This window comes from Argopecten irradians, chromosome 15, assembly GCF_041381155.1.
Source record: "Argopecten irradians isolate NY chromosome 15, Ai_NY, whole genome shotgun sequence".
NCBI classification, from domain to species: domain Eukaryota; kingdom Metazoa; phylum Mollusca; class Bivalvia; order Pectinida; family Pectinidae; genus Argopecten; species Argopecten irradians.
Window position 1 is genome coordinate 27,041,082 of NC_091148.1, and position 24,418 is coordinate 27,065,499.

At 36.1% G+C, this 24,418-nt stretch overlaps 1 protein-coding gene across 4 annotated transcripts in view; it reads right to left on the reverse strand.

The window, feature by feature from the left end:
• Nucleotides 1–23,086, reverse strand: part of LOC138309056 (uncharacterized) — a 224,345-nt gene extending 201,259 nt beyond the window's left edge. For 3 of the 4 annotated variants that reach the window (XM_069250182.1, XM_069250181.1, XM_069250179.1), the window contains exons 1-7: nucleotides 22,894–23,086; nucleotides 22,618–22,656; nucleotides 21,840–22,139; nucleotides 18,071–18,370; nucleotides 14,272–14,571; nucleotides 12,440–12,739; nucleotides 4,086–4,385 (exon numbers count right to left, since the gene is read on the reverse strand). In XM_069250182.1, coding sequence (XP_069106283.1) covers nucleotides 4,086–4,385; nucleotides 12,440–12,739; nucleotides 14,272–14,571; nucleotides 18,071–18,370; nucleotides 21,840–22,139; nucleotides 22,618–22,656; nucleotides 22,894–23,056 — 1,702 coding nt within the window. In that variant the 5' untranslated portion in view covers nucleotides 23,057–23,086. The remainder of the gene's footprint in view (nucleotides 1–4,085; nucleotides 4,386–12,439; nucleotides 12,740–14,271; nucleotides 14,572–18,070; nucleotides 18,371–21,839; nucleotides 22,140–22,617; nucleotides 22,657–22,893) is intronic. The other variant, XM_069250180.1, reaches the window with a different exon arrangement.
• Nucleotides 23,087–24,418: the final 1,332 nt, after the last annotated feature.

Consider the following 24,418-nt stretch of genomic DNA (forward strand, 5'->3'; position numbering starts at 1 on the left):
CCTACTTCCGGTATTTTTCAAGATAGCGTTCATTTATGTAAGCAAAAATAACTAGAATCTTCGTAAGCAATGCTCGCAGAAGTTATGAAATAATACATTGCAATTTTTGATAAAAGTACCTACTTCCGGTATTTTTATTATGGCCGCCATCATGGTCAGTAAAAGGTGGAATGAAAGTAAAACCACAGGTAAATATGTTGTTTTTGAGGATATTGTTTTTAAGGATGATTGATATATTGATGGCAACTTGAAGCATATTGTACACATATATGACAGACATATATCAAGTATATTGTGCGTGTACTTCCGGTTAAAATGTTCACATAATCATTTAAAAGTCATATTCAGGAAGGTGCATTGCAATATGATTGAATCGCAATTCATCACGAAACTTAATGTGAAAATGATATTGATAGAAGTAAGAAAATCAAGAAAAAACCATTATCTGTCTTTCATTTTTACGAAACAACCATGCACTTCAGGTTTTGCAATATGATGATTTAATAACCAAATGTATCTACTCAATGAACTACAATAAAGCAAACCTCAGTGGCTAAATGGCGAAGCTTAACAACGGAATAGTTTTTTGTAAGATAATTAGTGCAAATGAACACTGAAAACGAAGGGTTTTTTAATAACCATCAAACTCATATCAATGAAATACATAATGTATCATTTTAAATGTACTATGACCTTTCGATATTACAACCAAATGCTGTAAAGAAGCGACCGGGTGTATGTTATCTATTTATTTCTTTGTTCTCCATTATATGTAATTTACTATTGTTATGTGAGTAAAAACTTCAACATTTCTTTGTATTCATATTTCGATTTTCACATAGGCGCCATTTTAAAAATACCGGAAATGAAATAAAATAATGAATTGATTTTACCCATATATGTAAGTTGTGTCTCTGACAAAAACTATACATATGATTTTTATGAAAATACTGTGTTTAAAATACAAATCATATGTGTTTTTGTAATGATTACTGTACTGTTTAACTGGTGATAAGGCGGCCATCTTGAGATAACCGGAAGAAGATACTTGTTTCAGTGGCTCCCGCTTTAAATCTTTTTTTGAATGTATTGGCTAATGACATGTCAATATTTTATGTTTTAATCAAAACGTGCAGTTTGTTAGATCGTTATTTCTCTAGGTTTCGCCTACGTAAATGGCGGTCACCTTGAAAAAACCGGAAGAAGGCATATTTTGCAATGGCTCCCCATTTTAATATTATTTGGTAGTCTTGGCTACGAACATGCCAAGTTTCATGTTTTAATGAGATATGCAGCATGTTATTTCATTACTTTGTTACGTTCTACCTACCAAAACGGCGGCCATGTTGGAACTACCGGAAGTAGGTCATTTTTCAAAGGCTCCCGCTTTTGATATTATTTTGGTAGTCTTGGCTACGAACATGCCAAGTTTCATGTTTTAATGAGATTTGCAGCATGCTATTTCATCACATTTTTCAATGGCTTCTGGTTTAAATATTGCTTTTGTAGTCTAGGCTACTCGCATTTCAAATTTCATGAAGTTCCATGCTTGTATAAAAAATGCATGATTTTTCCCTATGCCGCTCTACCATAGATTTCATTAAACATATCAAGAAATGCCTCTTGCACAACGTTGCGAACATAAGTATATAATTAGAAGGGCGCAGCCTATCGTGCCCTTCGGGCACGAAGTGCGAAGCACTTCTAAGGTAACACATACATGAAAATTTAAAAAAAAAACAAGCACAATCTTTAAAATTCAATCCTACACATTGACAGCTTCAGTTTGTGGCCACCATGTTTTTCCTACTGTAAAGATTTCCATTAGCGTGAATGCGATGCTTTGAAGCTCCGGCAGAAGCTCAGTGCTATTGCTCTTTATTTGCAAGCGTTCAAGTGATAGACCACCTTCCAATATAATCAGCTAACCAAAAACGGAATATCTGTTACAGAAATATTAAAAAAAAACTTTTTTTCTCTTATGTGGATTTTCCTTTCTAAAATAGGGGTTTTGGGACAAGGATAGGGTGTTAATATATGAATAACGAATAAACAGAAAATTGGGCCCTGTTATTTCCATATTTCGGACTTTTTAACATTGCATAGTTGATGATTATTAAAACATCTGGTTGCGCCCTTTAAGACCTTGCCGTCAGTCATATTATACTCATTATGCTAATTGCCACCGAGAACAATTTGAAAGTGTTCTTAAGTAAATAATTAACACCAGAAAAATATAAATGATTATAATAATCATTTGAAATTCACCTTTTTATACTTTGTAATTATTTATTCCCATTCCGCGTGATGGATCTTCAGATACGATAAAATAATACTCGTCTAACACGGACTTTAACGACGATTGTTTCATATATCTTTTATGCAAATGCTTTCTTGATTTCTCCAAGTAAACTGAGCTGTGAATATCTAGTCATTGCGTTCAATTGATTTGCAGATCTTCGCGAAAAAAATATTCGCATTATATGAAACAAGACTACGGAGGCCTTTCTCATGCGCATTATATCGGCCACACCGACAGTATGAATTTCAATTACATGATTTTTAATCTGGAGTAATGTTTGTTATAATTGGGCTTAAATCGTCTTAATGAAGGCACTTTGTATAGATGTTTAGGATGATTTTGAAAGGAAAATTATCGCTCTTTCCAACTGTAGTAACCAATTGTATGAAGATGTGATAGAAATATGTTTTTATAGCCGCTAAAAGTGGGTAGGTTAAAAAGGATCCTTTGAGTCTAAGGGCTTGCCACCCTTCTCGTATATAGTACCATATAGGGTATGATTTTTATCGTTTTTTTATATCTAGACCTCTTAAACGTCTAAAAATAGTTTTAGGACAATATTTCCGACAGTTGGGGCGGGCAATATTTCCGACATTTGGCCAAGGCCACGACAGTTCGGGCGGGCCTTATTTCCGACATTTGACCTAGGCCACGACAGTTGGTGCGGGCGATATTTCCGACATTTGGCCTAGGCCACGGCAGTTCGGGCGGGCGTTATTTCCGACATTTGGCCTAGGCCACGACAGTTGGTGCGGGCGATATTTCCGACATTTGGCCTAGGCCACGACAGTTCGGATGGGCGATATTTCCGACATTATGCAACTTACTCTGAATAAAGACAAGAAAAGATAAGACAGTTAGGAATATCAGCCTGGTAGTGATCGTCCGACTTTGTTACCGTTAAAACCTGTTACTATTCACAATAATTTCTCGCACCTCGGACAGGGATATCTCACATGATACCAAGTGCTAGATTTTTCTATCTCGTCCGAACTGTCTGGTACGTTGCGTTTTTTGGCGGAATTTTACGCCATTTATGTTACAGTTCGCGCATGTGAAGTCATACTCTCGAAATGGTGACGTCACACGCTTCAGATTATCAATATTATTAGAAATGTGTATATTCAGTCATTTTCCATGCATTGTTTTGGTTGTTGTTTTTAATTATTAAAACAGTATATACATTTTACCTAATGACCTTTGTTTTTATTTTGCGAATGCGAAATGACTAAATTCGAAGCCCAGATGATATGGTTAATCGGTTTTGAACCAGGAGGCCCAAGACGGGTTAATTTTACACTCTGAACGCGTATATAGATGGGTTTTATTTTTGAGGCGCGAAAAAAACCCATTTCTTTTAAGTAACCGAGATCGGGTTATCTCATTCACGGCTAACGCATCGGTTGGAATTATTTTACAAAATCTTAGCCCTCGACTGAGATAACCCGATCTCGATCACTTACAGGTAACAAATTTTATTAATATAAAGTTTATTGCAGCAAGGTTACCGCCCATCCTCGATACTCCAGGGGTTACTATCACCGTCGTTATATCCATTCCATGACTATCTCATAATAAAACTGAAGGCAGTCAGGAAAATACAACTGACCAGTCATAACTCTCCAGAGACCTTCTTTGCGAATTATATTTGCATTCAGCTTTACAGAATGTATATATCGTCAGTGATAGTAACCCCTGGAGTATCGAGAGGATAGGGTTACCATCGTATTAGCACCTTCCTAAACCATCAATCCTGACAAAAATCTATAATATCTTCACACACCTTGTACGACTAGAGTGACGTATTCACTACTTCCGGTTCCGATACTGTTGTTGGCCCTACAGATGTACATGGCACTATCGTCTGTCGTCATGTTGATAATCGTCAAAGAAGGGTCGACTATAGTCCCGCCTGAGTAGTTAGTACCATCAACCACAATCAGCTTGTCCTGCCCACCACTGACCTTGACTTGCCAGTAAACAGCTGTCGGGGCTGGGTTTCCGGTCGCGGTGCACGTCAATGTGACGTCATCATCAGCTGTTACAGTCACATCCGTAGACTCAACCTTCACCACCGGTATGTCTGTGAAGATAAAAAAATGGTTGCATATTCCATACTGAAATAGAGGAAATATTTATGATAAGAAGTTTCATTTATTCTGCTTTCATTAATAGTAGAGCAGCATATGGCCAAAAAATGGGGAAATCGTGCGTTTTTATGATACAAGCACGAAAGTTATGACTATTTAAAAGAGAATAACGGCGGGAGCCATCGCAAAAAATGCCTACTTCCGGTATTTTTCAAGAAGCCGCCATTTTCGTGGTGAAACTAAGAAAACTAATAAAATAACAAGCTGCGTCTTTTGATAAAAGCATGGAACTTGGCATTATAACCAAGACAATCATAAATAGGAATTAAACAGAAAACCATTGAAAAGGGTATCTACTTCCGGTATTTTTCAACATGGCCGCCATTTTTGTATGTGAAGCTTAGAGAAGTAACGAAATAACACGCTGAACGTGTTTATTAAAACATAAAAATAGGCTTGTTAGTAGCCAAGTCAATCCAAATAAGATTGAAATCGGGTGCCACTGAAAAAATTACCTACTTCCGGTATTTTTCAAGATAGCGTTCATTTATGTAAGCAAAAATAACTAGAATCTTCGTAAGCAATGCTCGCAGAAGTTATGAAATAATACATTGCAATTTTTGATAAAAGTACCTACTTCCGTTATTTTTATTATGGCCGCCATCATGGTCAGTAAAAGGTGGAATGAAAGTAAAACCACATGTAAATATTTTGTTTTTTGAGGATATTGTTTTTAAAGATGATTGATACATTGATGGCAACTTGAAGCATGTTGTACAAATGTATGACAGACATATATCAAGTATATTGTGCGTGTACTTCCTGTTAAATTGTTAACAGATATCATTTAAAAGTCTTATTCAGGGAAGTACATGGGAATATGCTTTAATCGCAATTCGTCACGACGTTCTTCCCCCCCCAACCTCACAGACATCAAGGTTAGTACTGGGAAAAATGAGACTTAATTAAAAAGGAAGAAAAAAAACTTTAGAAAAACGTTGATAAAACTTTAAAATCAGGAATGAAATACTATGGGTCATTAAGGATGATGAAAATGAACTGAGACTTAATTAGAGTAGAGCAAAATGAAGGAATAGATTATGAATCAAAAATCACTGGAAGGATCGTAAGCATCAAACTATAAAATCTTGGTAACAGTAGAATTAATAAAAAGACATTAACAGGAGAAACTACTTCCAAAACTGTGAAAGATTCTTTGCTAAAGAAGTATACTTTCCCTAAACCCATACCCTCAAAGCCTGCAGCCACCGCCGACAGAAGCATTAACGACAGGCCATCAATACAATTATTGGTGCGCGAGTATCTGATCATGACCCGCAAATGCAGCACTGTCATTCCATGTAGGATAGAGGGCCGACTAGATTTTTTCAGATTATGAAGCTCAAAAACCCTTTCCCTCCATAATGGTATAAAGTAATTCACTTTTGTAACGCAAGAAGTACAATACTAAATCGACTGCTCCTTTTTTTGATAGTGAAAAAACGTACCAACTGTCAACGGTGGAGCATCCTTACATGAATCAAAAAACTGTATTTACCCCGAAAAATCGTTATTCTAGTAGCCTTAATAAAATACGAATTACCAACACATCTTATCACTTTTAATTTTTGACAATCCCCCTACATCCATTCAATTACCCAACTATCTCTTGAAGCAGAAGAAACTTGAAGGTGAAATAAATTATCAGAATATCTAAAATCCCCCTATATGAAGTATAATAAGTCTGCCTGGACAATGGATTACATTTAACCACGTAGAATTTATAAATTGCTTTGGTCTGATGTAAATAGGTTTAAATAATTAATGACCGTTTAATCAAACATATAAAAATGGAAAGTTGTCCAATTATGCTCAACGCCAAGGTATGATCGTCCTGCTACCAAGGAAGGTAAATCTCTAAATTATATGTAAAGAATTGGAGGCTGTATTACAATTCTTACACCGTAGATTAAAAGAAACTCCGTCGTATTATACTCAAATTATCTATCATAAGTGAATTCCAAAATTTTACAAAACAACCATAAAACACCCCTAGCGAAAATATCCCTGGATTACTCCTAATACCGCATTTTGTAAAAGCCTTTGATTCTACCAGGAATTTAAATATATGCCTCAAAACTTATCTTGTATGCATAAACACACCTTCATTTCCCATAAGTTGTATTTGACCCAAAATCTACGAGAATTCATTCGTTAGCAGTGGCAACAAATGGATACATTGTTCGAATTCCCCTTATTTGATGAACACATCCTTTTAAGTATCACAGGATCTGAACTCATTGAATGTTGTATTTGATCATTTTACAAGATCCCGGCCCTATGTGTCAGGGTCTTACTCCATTCAACTTGAAAACCACAAACATATCAAAATTGGTGGGCAAAAAGGGGTTATGGCGAGTAACTTACTCTTCCGGACCAAGAACACTTAAGTGTGGAATCACCAAGAAACTTGGAAATATGCTAGGAATACTTTACGTAACAATCGTATGAAAAAATATAGAATAGATAATCCATGACAATTTTTAGGTCTTTTTAGCACAACAGTTACAAATATAATGTAAAAAGTAACTATAATAAAAACTTTACTTAACCTGCCATTGCTTAAAATGAACCTAAAACCCAACAAACTGTATTGCACAGTCTTACCAGAATCCTTCTTCATATATTGTAGAAGATCATAAGTTGATAAATCATAGAATCCCGATCCCCGCAAGATAGATAAATTATACCTCGACGAAAAGTCAAACCCCACGAATCCCCTCTCCCCTTTGAATCTGATCTTCAAATGATTTTAGTCCCCAAAACAATACCATGCCCTCCTACCCACAACGACACCCCTAAATCGTAACTCAAAGTTTGTTGCATTGAAAATGGTGCTAATACAAATCCAGCCCAAGCCCATATAAATACTCAAACAATTTGTTAACGTTTCATTGAACTTTCTTCTCCGTGGGAGACATTAATTTTGAAAAAAAATGTCATTTAGACAAGGTATTCCGGGGACAAGTGAAGCTGATGGATTACAATCAAATAAGCGTTAAACAGAATTGTTCGCAGTGGCTGCTTTCTAAATATCCTTTGTAAAAAGAAAAAATGCAGAGTCCTACGGTCAACAATCAATGCTTGTATGAAATGAAAAATAAAGTACCCCACCCAACGTAGTCTTTTTAGCGCACATTGGTTGTTTATAGGTCGTGATATACGGGGTAGTGTCGAACGGTAGCAGAGATAACTATGTGACAACGTGGTCCTTTTGTGAAGTGGTAGTCCGCTGGCTACACAAGGTACCTGCCCAGTACTATACTATGTATACGGCAAAATACATACGTATACGTTAGATCTACAAATTAGAGTTTTTATTCGAGTAAATGGTTATTCTAGCACTATAAATAATTCAAAAGCTATCCATTTAACACCAACTTTCAAAAAAAACGAAGTCATAATATCTAACATTAGATATAAAAGATAACAGTACCAATATTATCAAGAAAGATGTTGAATCATCCCCTTTTCATTGCAACCCCCCCCATACACCATTTGATCCCAAAAAGTAAATTTGTCTCATACATCATAATTTTGCATGGAACTCCATTATTTCGTCCATAAATAATATTTATATCCAACACTACAACTAATGCAATCACACCACTTGAATCAGAAAGGTGTAGTTTATTGTAAAGATTGTAGATAAACACAAATTCAATTGATCTCGAAAAGGAATGTTTGCCATTCACAGTCAATATGGGTTCAAGTTATTACTTAAGAAAAAATAGATTTCGTAGACAATTGTTTTACGATCAAATTGAATTGCACCCAAAGTCCAAAGATTATTGAAATATATTATATATATCATAGTCAAAAAAATAAAAAATTCCTTCCGGTTGAAGAGTGGAAAACCTAAATCCTTTTAGTCCCCCCACACACAAAAAAAAAGAACGAACCCTCGACGTGCAATCGTATCCAGTAAAGAAAAAGAGAAAAAATAATACCAAAAGATTGGACAAAATTGTATCTACATTTTAAGGATGGATTTAACTGCATTCATTTACTGTAAAAAGTGACTGCTTATATAAATAATGAAGAATCATCCATAAAATGACTAACAACAAAACGATTGAATATTAAAAATATACATATTGAAACCTACCCGCAAACGGGTGGTCGTTCAAACGTTTTTCGGAGCTAGCTCTGTAATATAAGTCTTGTAATCTGCAAAAACGGGCTATAGTTTTCTTTGTAAGATAATTAGTGCAAATGAACACTGAAAACGACGTTTTTTTTAATAACTATCAAACTCGTTTCAATGAAATACATTATGTATCATTTTAAATTTACTATGACCTTTCGATATTACCACCAAATGCTGTAAAGAAGCGACCGGAAATGGGTGTCTGTTATCTATTTATTTCTTTGTTCTCCATTATATGTAATTTACTATTGTTATGTGAGTAATTACTTCAACATTTCCTTGTATCCATATTTCGATTTACACATAGGCGCCATTTTTTTAAATATCGGAAATGGAATAAAATAATGAATTAATTCTACCCATACATGTAAGTTGTGCCTCTGATAAAAACTATTCACATCATTTTAATGAAAATACTGTGTTTAAGATACAAATCATATGTGTTTTTGTAATGATTACTATACTGTTTAACTGGTAATAAGGCGGCCATCTTGAGATAACCGGAAGTAGATACTTGTTTCAGTGGCTCCCGCTTTAAAACGTTTTTGAATGTATTGGCTACTCACATGCTAATATTTTATGTTTTAATCAAAACGTGCAGTCTGTTAAAATCGTTATTTCTCTAAGTTTCGCCTACATAAATGGTGGTCATCTTGAAAAAACCGGAAGAAGGCATATTTTGCAATGGCTCCCTATTTTAATATTATTTTGGTAGTCTTGGCTACGATCATGCCAAGTTTCATGCCTTTTTAATGAGATATGCAGCATGTATATTTCATTACTTTGTTATAGTTTACCTACCTATTTAAACGGCGGCCATGTTGGAATTGCAGGAAGTAGGTCATGATTTTCAAAGGCTCCCGCTTTTAATATTATTTTGGTAGTCTTGGCTACGAACAAGCTAAGTTTCATGTTTTATTGAGATATGCAGCATGTTTTTTTCATTACTTCGTTAAGTTCTACCTACCAAAATGGCGGCCATGTTGAAATTACCGCAAGTAGGTCATTTTTCAAAGGCTCCCGCTATTGATATTATTTTGGTAGTCTTGGCTACGAACATGCCAAGTTTCATGTTTATATGGAGATTTGCAGTATGCTATTTCATTACTTTGTTAAGTTTTACCTACGGATATGGCAGGCATCTTTAAATAAATCGGAAGTAAGTACATTTTGCAATGGCTCCTGGTTTAAATATTGTTTTGGTAGTCTAGGCTACTCGCATGTCAAATTTCATGAAGTTTCATGCTTGTATAAAAATGCATGATTTTTCCCTATACCACTCTACTATAGCTTTCCTTGAACATATCAAGAAGTGCCTCTCGCACAACATTGCGAACATACGTATATAATTAGAAGGGCGCAGCCTATCGTGACCTTCGGGCACGAAGTGCGAAGCACTTCTAAGGTAACACATATATGAAAATTTTAAAACAAACAAGCACAATCTTTAAAATTCAATCCTACACATTGACAGCTTCAGTTTGTGGCCACCATGTTTTTCCCTACTGTAAAGATTTCCATTAGCGTTAATGCGATGCTTTGAAGTCAGCTCATTATATAATGAAACGGTTCAAACGCTTTTATGAGCCAACGAACGTAATTATCATCCGACAGAAGCTTAGTGCTATTGCTCTTTATTTGCAAGCGTTCAAGTGAAAGACCACCTTCCAATATGATCAGCTGACCAAAAACGGAATATCTGTTACAGAAATATAAAAAAAAACTTTTTTTCTCTTATGTGGATTTTCCTTTCTAAAATAGGGGTTTTGGGACAAGGATAGGGTGTTAATTTATGAATAACAAATAAACAGAAAATTGGGCCCTGTTATTTCCATATTTCGGACTTTTTAACATTGCATAATTGATGATTATTAAAACATCTGGTTGTGCCCTTTAAGAGACCTTGCCGTCAGTCATATTATACTCATTATGCTAATTGCCACCGGGAACAATTTGAAAGGTGTTCTTAAGTAAATAATTAACACCAGAAAAATATAAATGATTATAATAATCATTTGAAATTCACCTTTTTATACTTTGTAATTATTTATTCCCATTCCGCGTGATGGATCTTCAGATACGATAAAATAATACTCGTCTAACACGGACTTTAACGCCGATTGTTTCATATATCTTTTATGCAAATGTTTTCTGGATTTCTCCAAGTAAACTGAGCTGTGAATATCTAGTCATTGCGTTCAATTAATTTGCAGATCTTCGCGAAAAAAATATTCGCATTATATGAAACAAGACTACGGAGGCCTTTCTCATGCGTATTATATCGGCCACACCGACAGTATGAATTTCAATTACATGATTTTCAATCTGGAGTAATGTTTGTTATAATTGGGCTTAAATCGTCTTAATGAAGGCACTTTGTATAGATGTTTAGGATGATTTTGAAAGGAAAATTATCGCTCTTTCCAACTGTAGTAACCGATTGTATGAAGATGTGATAGAAATATGTTTTTATAGCCGCTAAAAGTGGGTAGGTTAAAAAGGATCCTTTGAGTCTAAGGGCTTGCCACCCTTCTCGTATATAGTACCATATAGGGTATGATTTTTATCGTTTTTTTATATCTAGACCTCTTAAACGTCTAATAATAGTTTTAGGACAATATTTCCGACAGTTGGGGCGGGCAATATTTCCGACATTTGGCCAAGGCCACGGCAGTTCGGGCGGGCGTTATTTCCGACATTTGACCTAGGCCACGACAGTTGGTGCGGGCGATATTTCCGACATTTGGCCTAGGCCACGACAGTTGGTGTGGGCGATATTTCCGACATTTGGCCTAGACCACGACATTTTGGGCGGGCGGTATTTCCGACATTTGGCCTAGGCCACGACAGTTCGTAAGGGCGATATTTCCGACATTATGAAACTTACTCTGGATAAAGACAAGAAAAGATAAGACATTTAGAGAATATTAGCCTGGTAGTAATCGTCATACTTTGTTACTGTTAAAACTTGTTACTATACACAATAATTTCTCGCACCACGGACAGGGATATCTCACATAATACCCAGTACTATATTTTTCTATCTCGTCCGATCTATCTGGTACCTCGCGATTTTTGGCGGAATTTTACGCCATTTATGTTACAGTCTGCGAATATGACGTCATACTCTCGAATCAGTGACGTCACACGCTTCAGATAATCAATATTATTAGAAATATGTACATTCAGTCATTTCCCATGCATTATTTTGGTTGTTGTTTTTAATTATTAAACCAGTATGTACCCATTCATCTTTGTTTTTCTTTTGCGAATGCGAAATGACTTAATTCGAAGCGCAGATGAAATGGTTAATCGGTTTTGAACCAGGAGGCCCAAGACGGGATAATTTTACACTCTGAACGCGTATATAGATGGGTTTTATTTTTGAGGCGCGAAAAAAACCTATTACCTTTAAGTAATCGAGATCGGGTTAGCTCAGTCTCGGCTAACGCATCGGTTGGAATTATTTTACAAAATCTTAGCCCTCGACTGAGATAACCCGATCTCGATCACTTACAGGTAACAGACTTTATTAATATAAATCTTATTGCAGCAAGGTTACCGCCCATCCTCGATACTCCAGGGGTTACTATCACTGTCGTTATATATATCCCAGGACTATCTCATAATAAAACTGAAGGCAGCTCAGGAAAATACAACTGAACAGTCACAACTGTCAAGAGACCTCCTTTGCGGATTAGATTTGCATTCAGCTTTACAAGGGTGTATATATCGTCAGTGATAGTAACCCCTGGAGTATCGAGGATAGGGTTACCATCGTATTAGCACCTTCCTAAACCACCAATCCTGACAAAAATCTATAATATCTTCACACACCTTGTACGACTAGAGTGACGTATTCACTACTTCCGGTTCCGATACTGTTGTTGGCCGTGCAGATGTACATGGCACTATCGTCTGTCGTCACGTTGATAATCGTCAGAGAAGGGTCGACTATAGTCCCGCCTGAGTAGTTAGTACCATCAACCACAATCAGCTTGTCCTGTCCACCACTGACCTTGACCTGCCAGTAAACAGCTGTCGGGGCTGGATTTCCGGTGGCGTTACAGAACAACGTTACGTTGTCGCCCGCCACTACTATCACATCCTGAGGATCCACCATCATCACTGGCACATCTAAACAGACACACATTAACGTTTAATATTTATTTATAATATGAAAAATATATTCCTGATGTGATGTTCAGCATGTTTAAAGGTGAAAAGATAATACGATTGCGATCTGCCTTACATGTCATTCGAACAACTATTGGTATTTCGAGAGTCAAATTTTCACGATAATAGCATTGTCCCATGACCCCTTACTCGGTACACTCTCAGGATGAGGGTGGGTGGGGGGTCTACAGTGATGATCAGTCACTGCGCTTGGTGATTGGTGTCCAGCTACTGGTGTCCTTCTTCATCCATACCCAGCATGAAGATCGTTCTGCTGCCTTAGCCATCCTCTTCACTGATATCATTCTCCACACAAACTGTGCGGGGAAGCCTCTGCATCCAACCTCAACAGGGTAGTTCCATGTGTGCCAGCCCTGCTCCCTGCATTTTGTCAGCAGTGCCTTATACTTCTCCCATGTGCTTCACTACACCTTTCCTTTTCAATATTAGTTAGATAATGTGACTTTCTTTGTTCCTGGTATCCAGTCATGAGGTAGGTGGGATTAACATCCGGAAAAGTTAATCTCTGGTTGAGATCTACCTCCAGCTTCTAATCCTCTGCCTTGCTGATAATTCCGGTTGATTTCTCAGATGTCAATGGTTCACCTTCCCTCATAAACCTTATCTCGTCTGCTTGGACTTTGGTTGACTGGACCTGACGTTCTTCCGTTCTTTCTCCAAAACATCAGCCAGCTCCCTAAGGACTTGGTTGTGGCGCCACGTATATCTCCCCTGTGATAAGGCCACATGACAGGAGGTGAGTATGTGCTGGAGAGTTCCTCTCTGTCCACACAGAGGCAGGTCTGGTGTTTCAACAAGGTCCCGTCTATGGAGATTTCCTGTTGTTGGTAGCACATCATACACAGATGAAGGTGTGTAAAGTATAAATGTGAATGTCATGTAAAATTGATAAAATGAAATACTTTTGTTTTTGTATTTATGATGTTAAATTGTCTTTGTCTGTATTGTCTTTAAAAATGATTTCAAAAATTAAAAAACAAAATATAAAACAAGAATGTAAGAAACAAATAGCTAGCCCTGCATTATGCATATTCATGTGTAGCTTTATGTTGATGCATTTTCTTTGATAAAATCTATGCTGAAGTTGACGTTAAATGCTGATACGACAATTACCTTGATAAGGGAGCAAAAGCTATCAGTCTGATGTTGGTCATTTTGCTTTATATAGTACGGGTATGTAATGGAAATATTACATGTTTCATTATATTTTAAATTATTGCATGATTGTAACGGTCAACTTTATTGGGAAAACAAATACGATAAGCGTATGATCAATTATAATTTGATAAACAAACAGGCCTACGACAGGAGAGAGTGTACTATTATTGTTAGTTATCTGACACACAGACTTACGATGGCTATCTCCTTTACATTGCCCTAATGTTCCAATTTTTCGTGTTACGTGTTATTCCCTTCATTAAAATCAACAAGCATGAATTGAAGATAAAGATCATTCTGCATAATGTACTTACATTGCACGTCCAACGTAACATATTCACTACTTCCGGTTCCGATACTGTTGTTGGCCCTACATATGTACATGGCACTGTTGTCTGTCGTCACGTTGATTATCGTCAGAGAAGGATTGTCTATAGTCACGCCTGAGTAGTTAGTACCATCAACCACAATCAGCTTGTCCTGTCCACCACTGACCTTGACTTGCCAGTAAACAGCTGTCGGCGCTGGGTTTCCGGTCGCGGTACACGTCAATGTGACGTCATCATCAGCTGTTACAGTCACATCCGTAGAGTCAACCGTCACCACCGGTATGTCTGTGAAGATAAAAGAATGGTTGCATATTCCATACTGAAATAGGGGAAATATTTGTCATAAGAAGTTTCATTTATTCTGCTTTCATTAATAATAGAGCAGCATATGGCCAAAAAATGGGAAAATCGCGCATTTTTATGATACAAGCACGAAAGTTATGACTATTTAAAAGAGAATAACGGCGGGAGCCATCGCAAAAAATGCCTACTTCCGGTATTTTTCAAGAAGCCGCCATTTTCGTGGTGAAACTAAGAAAACTAATAAAATAACAAGCTGTGTCTTTGGATAAAAGCATGAAACTTGGCATTGGAGTAACCAAGACAAGCATAAATAGGAATTAAACAGAAAACCGTTGAAAAGGGTATCTACTTCCGGTATTTTTCAACATGGCCGCCATTTTTGTATGTGAAGCTTAGAGAAGTAACGAAATAACACGCTGAACGTGTTGATTAAAATATAAAAATAGTCTTGTTAGTAGCCAAGTCAATCCAAATAAGATTGAAATCGGGTGCCACTGAAAAAATTACCTACTTCCGGTATTTTTCAAGATAGCGTTCATTTATGTAAGCAAAAATAACTAGAATCTTCGTAAGCAATGCTCGCAGAAGTTATGAAATAATACATTGCAATTTTTGATAAAAGTACCGACTTCCGTTATTTTTATTATGGCCGCCATCATGGTCAGTAAAAAGGTGGAATGAAAGTAAAACCACATGTAAATATTTTGTTTTTGAGGATATTGTTTTTAAGGATGATTGATACATTGATGGCAACTTGAAGCATATTGTACACATATATGACAGACATATATCAAGTATATTGTGCGTGTGCTTCCGGTTAAAATGTTAACATATATCATTTAAAAGTCATATTCAGGGGAGTACATTGCAATATGAATGAATCGCAATTCATCACGAAACTTAATGTTAAAATGATATTGGTAGAAGTAAGAAAATCAAGAAAAAACCATTATCTGTCTTTCATTTTTACGAAACAACCAGGCACTTCAGGTTTTGCAATATGATGATTTAATAACCAAATGTATCTACACAATGAAATACAATAAAGCAAACCTCAGTGGCTAAATGGCGTAGCTTAACAACGTAGGAATATATATTATTAAAACATTATGAAACCAAACACATTGATTTACCAAAAATAATGAAGCTACTAAAACACTTACGGTTATATCAAATGTTGTCATTTTCATTGTTTGATTTGGGTAAGTATTCTGTGTTTGCATATTACAAAAGTCTGTCCTTCCGGGTAGGTATTGATTGTGATGTCAAGTGTTTGCGAGCGTTACGTCATATGTTTTCGGAAACAACGACGTGAACTGCATTCACAAAAAAATGACATAATAATTGAAACCTACCCGCAACGGAGCTAGCTCTGTAATATGCAAAAACGGAATAGTTTCTTGTAATATAATTAGTGCAAATGAACACTGAAAACGACGTTTTTTTTAATAACTATCAAACTCGTTTCAATGAAATACATTATGTATCATTTTAAATTTACTATGACCTTTCGATATTACAACCAAGTGCTGAAAGGAAGCGACCGGAAATGGATGTCTGTTATTTATTTATTTCTTTGTTCTCATTTCATGTAATTTACTATTGTTACAAAAATGCGAGTAAATACTTCAACATTTTCTTGTATCCATATTTCGATTTTAACATAGGCGCCATTTTAAAAATACCGGAAATGGAATAAAATCATGAATTGATTCTACCCATATATGTAAGTTGTGTCTTTGATAAAAACTATACCTATGATTTTATGAAAATACCGTGTTTAAGATACAAATCATATATGTTTTTGTAATGATTACTGTACTGTTTAGATGGTAATAAGGCGGCAATCTTGAGATTACCGGAAGTAGATACTTGTTTTAGTGGCTCCCGCTTTAATTTTTTTTAATGTATTGGCTACTCACATGCCAATATCTTATGTTTTAATCAAAACGTGCAGTCTGTTATATCGTTTTTTCCCTAAGTTTCGCCTACATAAATGACGGTCATCTTGAAAAAAACGGAAGAAGGTATATTTTGCAATGTCTCCCTCTTCTAATAATATTTTGGTAGTCTTGGCTACTAACATGCCAAGTTTCATGTTTTTATTGAGATGTGCAGCATGCTATTTCATTACTTTGTTAAGTTTTACCCACGAATATGGCGGCCATCTTTTAACAAAACGGAAGTAAGCACATTTTGTAATGGCTTGTATAGAATAATTCATAAAAATAGTTTTACCCTATGCCGCACTACAATAGCTTTCCTTGAACATATCAAGAAGTGCCTCTCGCACAACGTTGAGAGTATATAATTATAAGAACACAGCCTATAGTGCCCGAAGGCCACGAAGTGCGAAGCACTTCTAAGGTAACACATACATGAAATTATAAGAAAAACACAATCTTCATAATTCAATCCTACACATTGACAGCTTCATTTTGCAACCGCCATTTTTTACCTTATGTAAAAAATCTCATCAGCGTTAATCCGATACTTTGAAGTCAGCTCATTATAAAATCAAGCGGTTCAAACGCTTTTATGATCCGATGAACGTAATCATCATCCGGCAGATGGTCAGTGCTATTGCTCTTTATTTGCAAACGTTCAAGTGATAGACCACCTTCCAATATAATCAGCTGACCAAAAAGGGAATATATGCTATGGCAATAAAAATATGGAATAAAATCTTCTTTATGTGGATTTCCTTCTAAAATGGGGGGGTTTGGGACAAGGATAGAGTGTCAATATATGGATAAAAAAATAAACAGAAAATTCGGTCCTGTTATTTCCTTAAATTAAACTTTGTAACATTGCATAATTAATGATTACTGAAACATCTGACTGCGCCCTTTATGGCCTTGCCTTCAGTCATCTTCGACTAATCTTCGTTTTTCTTTGATATAACCAACCTATAGTTGAATGCGAAATGACTAAATTCGAAGCGCAGCTGAAATCGTTCATCGTTTTTTAACCAGGAGGCACAAGACGGGATAATGTTATACTCTGAACGTGTATATAGATGGGGTTTTATTGAGGCACAAAAAAACCTATTACCTTTAAGTAATCGAATTTGGGTTATCTCATTCTCGGCTAACGCATCGGTTGGGATTATGTTACAAAATCTTAGCCCTCGACTGAGATAACCAGATCTCGATCACTTACAGGTAACATATTTTATTAATATAAATCTTATTGCAGCAAGGTTACCGCCCTTCCATGATATTCCAGGGGTTACTATCACTGTCGTTATATCCATCCAAGGACTATCTCAAAATAAAACTGAAGGCCGCTCAGGAGAATACTACTGACCAGTCACAACTCTCCAGAGACTTCCTTTGCAGATTAGATTTGCATTCAGCTTTACAGGGTGTATATATCGTCAGTGATAGTAACCCCTGGAGTATCGAGGATGGGGTTACCATCGTATTAACACCTTCCTAAACCATAAATCCTGACAAAAACCTATAAAATCTTCACACACCTTGTACGACTAGAGTGACGTATTCACTACTTCCGGTTCCGATACTGTTGTTGGCCGTGCAGATGTACATGGCACTATCGTCTGTCGTCACGTTGATAATCGTCAGAGAAGGGTCGACTATAGTCCCGCCTGAGTAGTTAGTACCATCAACCACAATCAGCTTGTCTTGCCCACCACTGACCTTGACCTGCCAGTAAACAGCTGTCAGGACTGGGTTTCCGGTGGCGTTACAGAACAACGTTACATTGTCGCCCGCCACTACTATCACATCCTGAGGATCCACCATCACCACTGGCACATCTAAACACACGCACATTTACATTTATTTTTCATTTATAATTTGAAGAATATATTCCTGTTGTCATATTCAGCATGTTTATAGGTGAAAAGATAATTCGTTTGCAATCTACCTTACATGATATTCGAACAGTTATTGGTATTTCGTGGGTCAAATTTTTACGATAATAACATTGTCCCATTGCGAAAATATCATCCCATCGAAAATAACCGGTTATACGGTAATCAGGCAGTATGGTTATACGGTAATCAGGCAGTATTGTAACACGGTTATCGGGTAGTATGGTTTTATGGTAATGAGGCAGTATGGTTGTACGGTAATGAGGAAGTATGGTTAAACGGTAATGAGGCAGTATGGTTATACAGTAATCAGGCAGTTTGGTTATACGGTAAACGGCAGTATGGTTATACGGTATTCAGGCAGTATGGTTATACGGTAATCAGGCAGTATGGTTATACGGTAATCAGGCAGTATTGTTACACGGTTATCAGGTAGTATGGTTTTATGGTAATGAGGCAGTATGGTTATACGGTAATGAGGCAGTATGGTTAAACGGTAATGAGGCAGTATGGTTATACAGTAATCAGGCAGAATGGTTATACGGTAAACGGCAGTATGGTTATACGGTATTCAGGCAGTATGGTTATACGGTAATCAGGCAGTATGGTTAAACGGTAATCGGCAGTATTGTTACACGGTTATCAGGTAGTATGGTTTTATGGTAATGAGGCAGTATGGTTATACGGTAATGAGGCAGTATGGTTAAACGGTAATGAGGCAGTATGGTTATACAGTAATCAGGCAGAATGGTTATACGGTAATCAGGCAGCATGGTTATACGGTATTCAGGCAGTATGGTTATACGGTAATCAGGCAGTATGGTTATACGGTATTCAGGCAGTATGGTTATACGGTAATCAGGCAGTATGGTTATACGGTAATCAGGCAGTATGGTTATACGGTAATCAGGCAGTATGGTTATACAGAAACATGGTTATGTATCTATTAGGCAGTATGGTTATACGGTAATCAGGCAGTATTGTTACACGGTTATCAGGTAGTTATGGTTTCGGGCAGTAAATGGTATATGCAATCATCAGTAGCAGTATGGTTATACGGTAATCAGGCAGTATGGTTATACGGTAATCAGGCAGTATGGTTTATAGCTTAATCAGGCAGTATGGTTAAACGGTATCGGCAATGGTTTAGGGCAGTATTGTTATACGGTTATCGTAAGTTATACGGTAATCAGGTTATAGGGTAATCAGGCAGTATGGTTTTATGGTATACGGTGTACGGTAATGAGGAAGATGGTTAAAATGAGCACGTATCAGTAGCAGTTTGGTTTACGGTAAACGGTTAATCAGGCGCAGTATGGTTATACGGTAATCGGGCAGTATGGTTTATACATTAATCAGTATTGTTACAGGTTATCAGGTTAGTATGGTTATATGGTAGTCAGGCAGTATGGTTATACGGTATTCAGGCAGTATGGTTATACGGTAATCAGGCAGTATGGTTTTACGGTAATGAGGCAGTATGGTTATACGGTAATCAGGCAGTATGGTTATACGGTAATCAGGCAGTATGTTTATAAGCTAATTAGGCAGTATGGTCAAACGGTAATCGGCAGTATTGTTACACGGTTATCAAGTAGTATGGTTATAGGGTAATCAGGCAGTATGGTTATACGGTAATCAGCAGTAGCAGTATGGTTATACGGTAATCAGGCGCAGTATGGTTATACGGTTATCGGGCATTATGGTTATACATTAATCAGGCAGTATGGTTTATACGGTAATCAGGCAGTATGGTTATACGGTAATTCAGTTGGTTATATGGGTCAGTTGGTTTATACGGTATTATTCAGGCAGTATGGTTATACGGTAATCAGGCAGTTTGGTTAAACGGTAATCGGCAGTATGGTTATACGGTAATCAGGCAGTATGGTTATACGGTAATCAGGCAGTATGGTTAAACGGTAATCGGCAGATGGTTATACGGTAATCAGGCAGTTTGGTTATAAGGTAATCAGGCAGTATGGTTATAAGGTAATCAGGTAGGATGGTAAAACGGTAATCGGCAGTATGGTTAAACGGTAATCGGCAGATGGTTAAACGGTTATCAGGTAATATGGTTATACGGTAATCAGGCAGTATGGTTATACGGTAATCAGATAGTATGGTTTTACGGTAATCAGGCAGTATGGTTATACGGTAATCAGGCAGTATGGTTATACGGTAATCAGGCAGTATTGATGCTGTCATAAACATGATTGGATGTGTTCTTTTCTTTCTAACCGACTCTTTCCTGAGGACCTTAAGTTACCCATACGTTGTCATATAAAACAAAGTCTCTATTTAACTTAATTCAATGCACTTTGGTCGCACCTATCTATTTATCGTTTCTTCAAGATAGTCCAAGAGTTTTCTCATGTGTATAAGTCAAAACTATTTTATCCCATACATATTGTTATAAAATCAAAATGTACAATATGTGTTTTAGTTCTTAACTACCTATGTCATATCGTATTCTTTCAGATGCAATCATTACTTATTCTATCTGGAGCTTTAAAACTAATGCATGACTTGTAATGTGGTCCTCAGTTTTCGATGGGCTGTAAAACTCAAACAAACAAATCCATACTATGCGTTATAGCAATTCAATGGTTGTCTTTTGCATCAATCAATCCATGGTTTGGACGTCATCAAGCATTGAAATTAAAGCTTGTTACATGTTTTAAAAAGGATGTCAGTAATATTAAGACTATTGACTGCTGTGATTTTGTTACGAGAAGTTTGTTCTGTGTTGATTCGTGATAGTCTGTAGTGGAGCGAGTGTTAGGAAAACTCAGTCAACAATTGAGTAGCGTATCCCTATGGTACGAAATTGAATATTATAATTTGTTTGAACAAAATCCCATTTAGTTTGTTTTAACTCTGTACATTGCATGATTAAAATTAGACTTGTAATTTTGCTCCACCACTATTCTCTACGATACCCATCAATACGAATTTCGTAAGGTAACTTGTATAATTAGCGGAGTGTTTAAAAATTTAAAGTGCCATTACGTTTCCGAAACAAAAGTTATAAGTTAATTGATAATCATACCGTCAGATACCAATGGTCAAAGATGAAGTTCAAACACAAAACACATGCAAGTCCCTCTGTATCAATCTATGTTAAAGAGAACGTTCAATTCGATGTATTGCCGCGCGTCTTAGTGTTCGACAGCTAATGCGCATGTACTTAACGTTAGGACGACGGTGGAAAGCATACTGTGAAACTCTTGTTATGGAAACTAAACATTATGTTTAAATATGTTCAGTAAGTGAAGATAAGTGTAGTATTAACGAAACGCTAATACGTTTTGCGGAAAAATAATAAAATCAGTTTTAAAAATACTGGCCTTTAAACTAGGCTCCCTAAATCCGTTTCAAATGAAGAAACGTTTCTCAACTGCGCACTAACCTTGAACGTCTAGAGTGACGTATGACGTATTTCCGGTGCCAACACTATTGTTGGCCTTACAGATGTACATTCCACTATCGTTTGTCATCACGTTGATGATCGTCAGAGAAGGGTCATCTAGGGTCACGCCTGCGTAGTGAACACTGTCAACCACGACTGTCTGTGCCGTTCCACCGCTGACCTGTCTATTCCAGTAGACACTGGTTACCAAGGGGAACCCAGTCGCGTTACAATGCAACGTCACATTGTTACCAGCGGTGATTGTCACTTCCGGTGTACCGCTCATCACTAGGGGGATATCTGATAAATACAATGGAAACTGTTAACTCCTTTCTCAAGTCAACAAACAAGTTCAGTAGAGAAAATATTGGATTGAAATACCGTCTAAGACATGTGTAAAATTGATTTTCGGCGATATGCTATGCCTCGCGAAATACAACATAATTCATTTGATCTTCACGAGAAATGCACACGAAGGTGTGAAAGAGAATCTAACGTGAAATGATAGCAACTGTATTTAGTGAAAATAGGTGATGCTATGAGTGATTTTGGATTTTTTTCATTTGCACGAATAGTTGTGTAAAGCATATAAAACATTAATTTGATATACTCTATTACTTCTATACATAATCTGGTACTGAAAGGAAACTCGATTTATCGTGTATTTTTATGGTAATCGAGGGTTAAATAAGTTCAATGATAAAACACGGTACATGTATGTAACCCTTCCGTACCGGGAACCGCCTCCCAATGTGAAAAATGACGGTGCGTACTTTACCTGTCGGAGCGAGGGTTGTTGTTCGAACTTGTGAGGTTTCTGAGAAAAAGAGAGAAACAAATATTAAAAAGTAAATTAACGATTGCAAAGAACACTTATACTATTGCATTGGTTTGATAGCAGCAGTCTTCAAAGAGTAAAACATAAAATGAAATATATATTAGATGAATTGGTGTTTAATTATTTAAAATATTTGGTTTTTATCAGTGTATGATTTTATCCCGTTGTTTGATATGTAATCTTCATGTTGAAATGCTAAAACAAGGACACTTTTACCTCGAAAAGTTCCTGCGATACTGTTTCTGTTCATTGAGGTTATCAAGTTGGTCAATACAGATGGCGTCAATGGGTCCGTAAACAGTTGATCTAAACCGGCGTTTAGATTTACAATGAATACCTCTGGCGTGACGACTGTGTTACCAATCATGTTATCTATCATAATCACTATGAATACTATAACAATACTTCCCTCACTGTAACAAACAATCATAGCGAATGATTACATTGTATTTGGATATTTCGGTCAAAAAAAGGCTGAAAATTAGAACAACAAATCAAGCATACTGACCATTAATTTACTAAAATATTGTCTTTTATTTTCTATAAAGTCGTAAGTCAGAACTACTATAATATTGGTAAATGGCTATGGTTGTCGAACACGAGCGCTGAACCGTAATGGCTGAGTGGTTGAAGGGCTCAGACAAAAAAAAGTCTATAAATCTCTATAAATCCACAATCGCATGTCAAATTTTCTATATATCCACAATCAGATGTCTAATTTTCTATAAATCTCTATAAATCCTCTACCACATGTCTATTTTTCTCTAAAATTCTACAAATTCACAATTACGTGTCTAATTTTATATAAATCCACAATCACATGTCTAATCTTATATAAATCTCTATAAATCCACGATCACATGTTTGATTTTCTATAAATCAACAATAACATGTCCAATTTTCTATAAATCCACAATCACATGTCTAATTTTCTATAAATCCACAATCACATGTCTAATTTTCTATAAATCCACAAGCACATGTCTAATTCTTTATAAATCTCTATAAATCCAAAATCACATGTCTAATTTTATATAAATCTTTATAAATCCACAATCACATGTCTAATTTTCTATAAATCCACAATCACATGTCTAATTTTCTATAAATCTCGATAAATCCAGAATCACATGTCTAATTTTATATAAATCTCTATAATCCACAATCACATGTCTAATTTTCTATAACCCACAAGCACATGTCTAATTTCTATAAACCAAATCACATGTCTATAAATCCACAATCACATGTCTAATTTCTATAAATCCACAATCACATATCTAATTTTCTATAAACGCACAATCACATGTCTTATTATCTATAAATCTCTATAAATCCACAATCACATGTCTAATTTTCTCAATAATAAATCCACAACTCGTGTCTTTTTTTCTATAAATATCATAAATCTAATGTCTTATTTTCTATAAATAAATCCACAATCACATGTCTTATTTTCTATAAATCTCTATAAATCCACAATCACATGTCTAAATTTTCTATAAATCCACAATCACATGTCTAATTTTCTATAAATATCTATCAATCAATAACATGTCTTATTTTCTATAAATCTCTATAAATCCACACATCACATGTCTAATTTTCTATAAATCTCTATAAATCCACAAGCACATGTCTAATTTTATATAAATCTCTATAAATCCACAATCATATATATCATTTTCTATAAATCCCTATGAATTCACAATCACATTTCTATATTTTCTATAAATCTCTA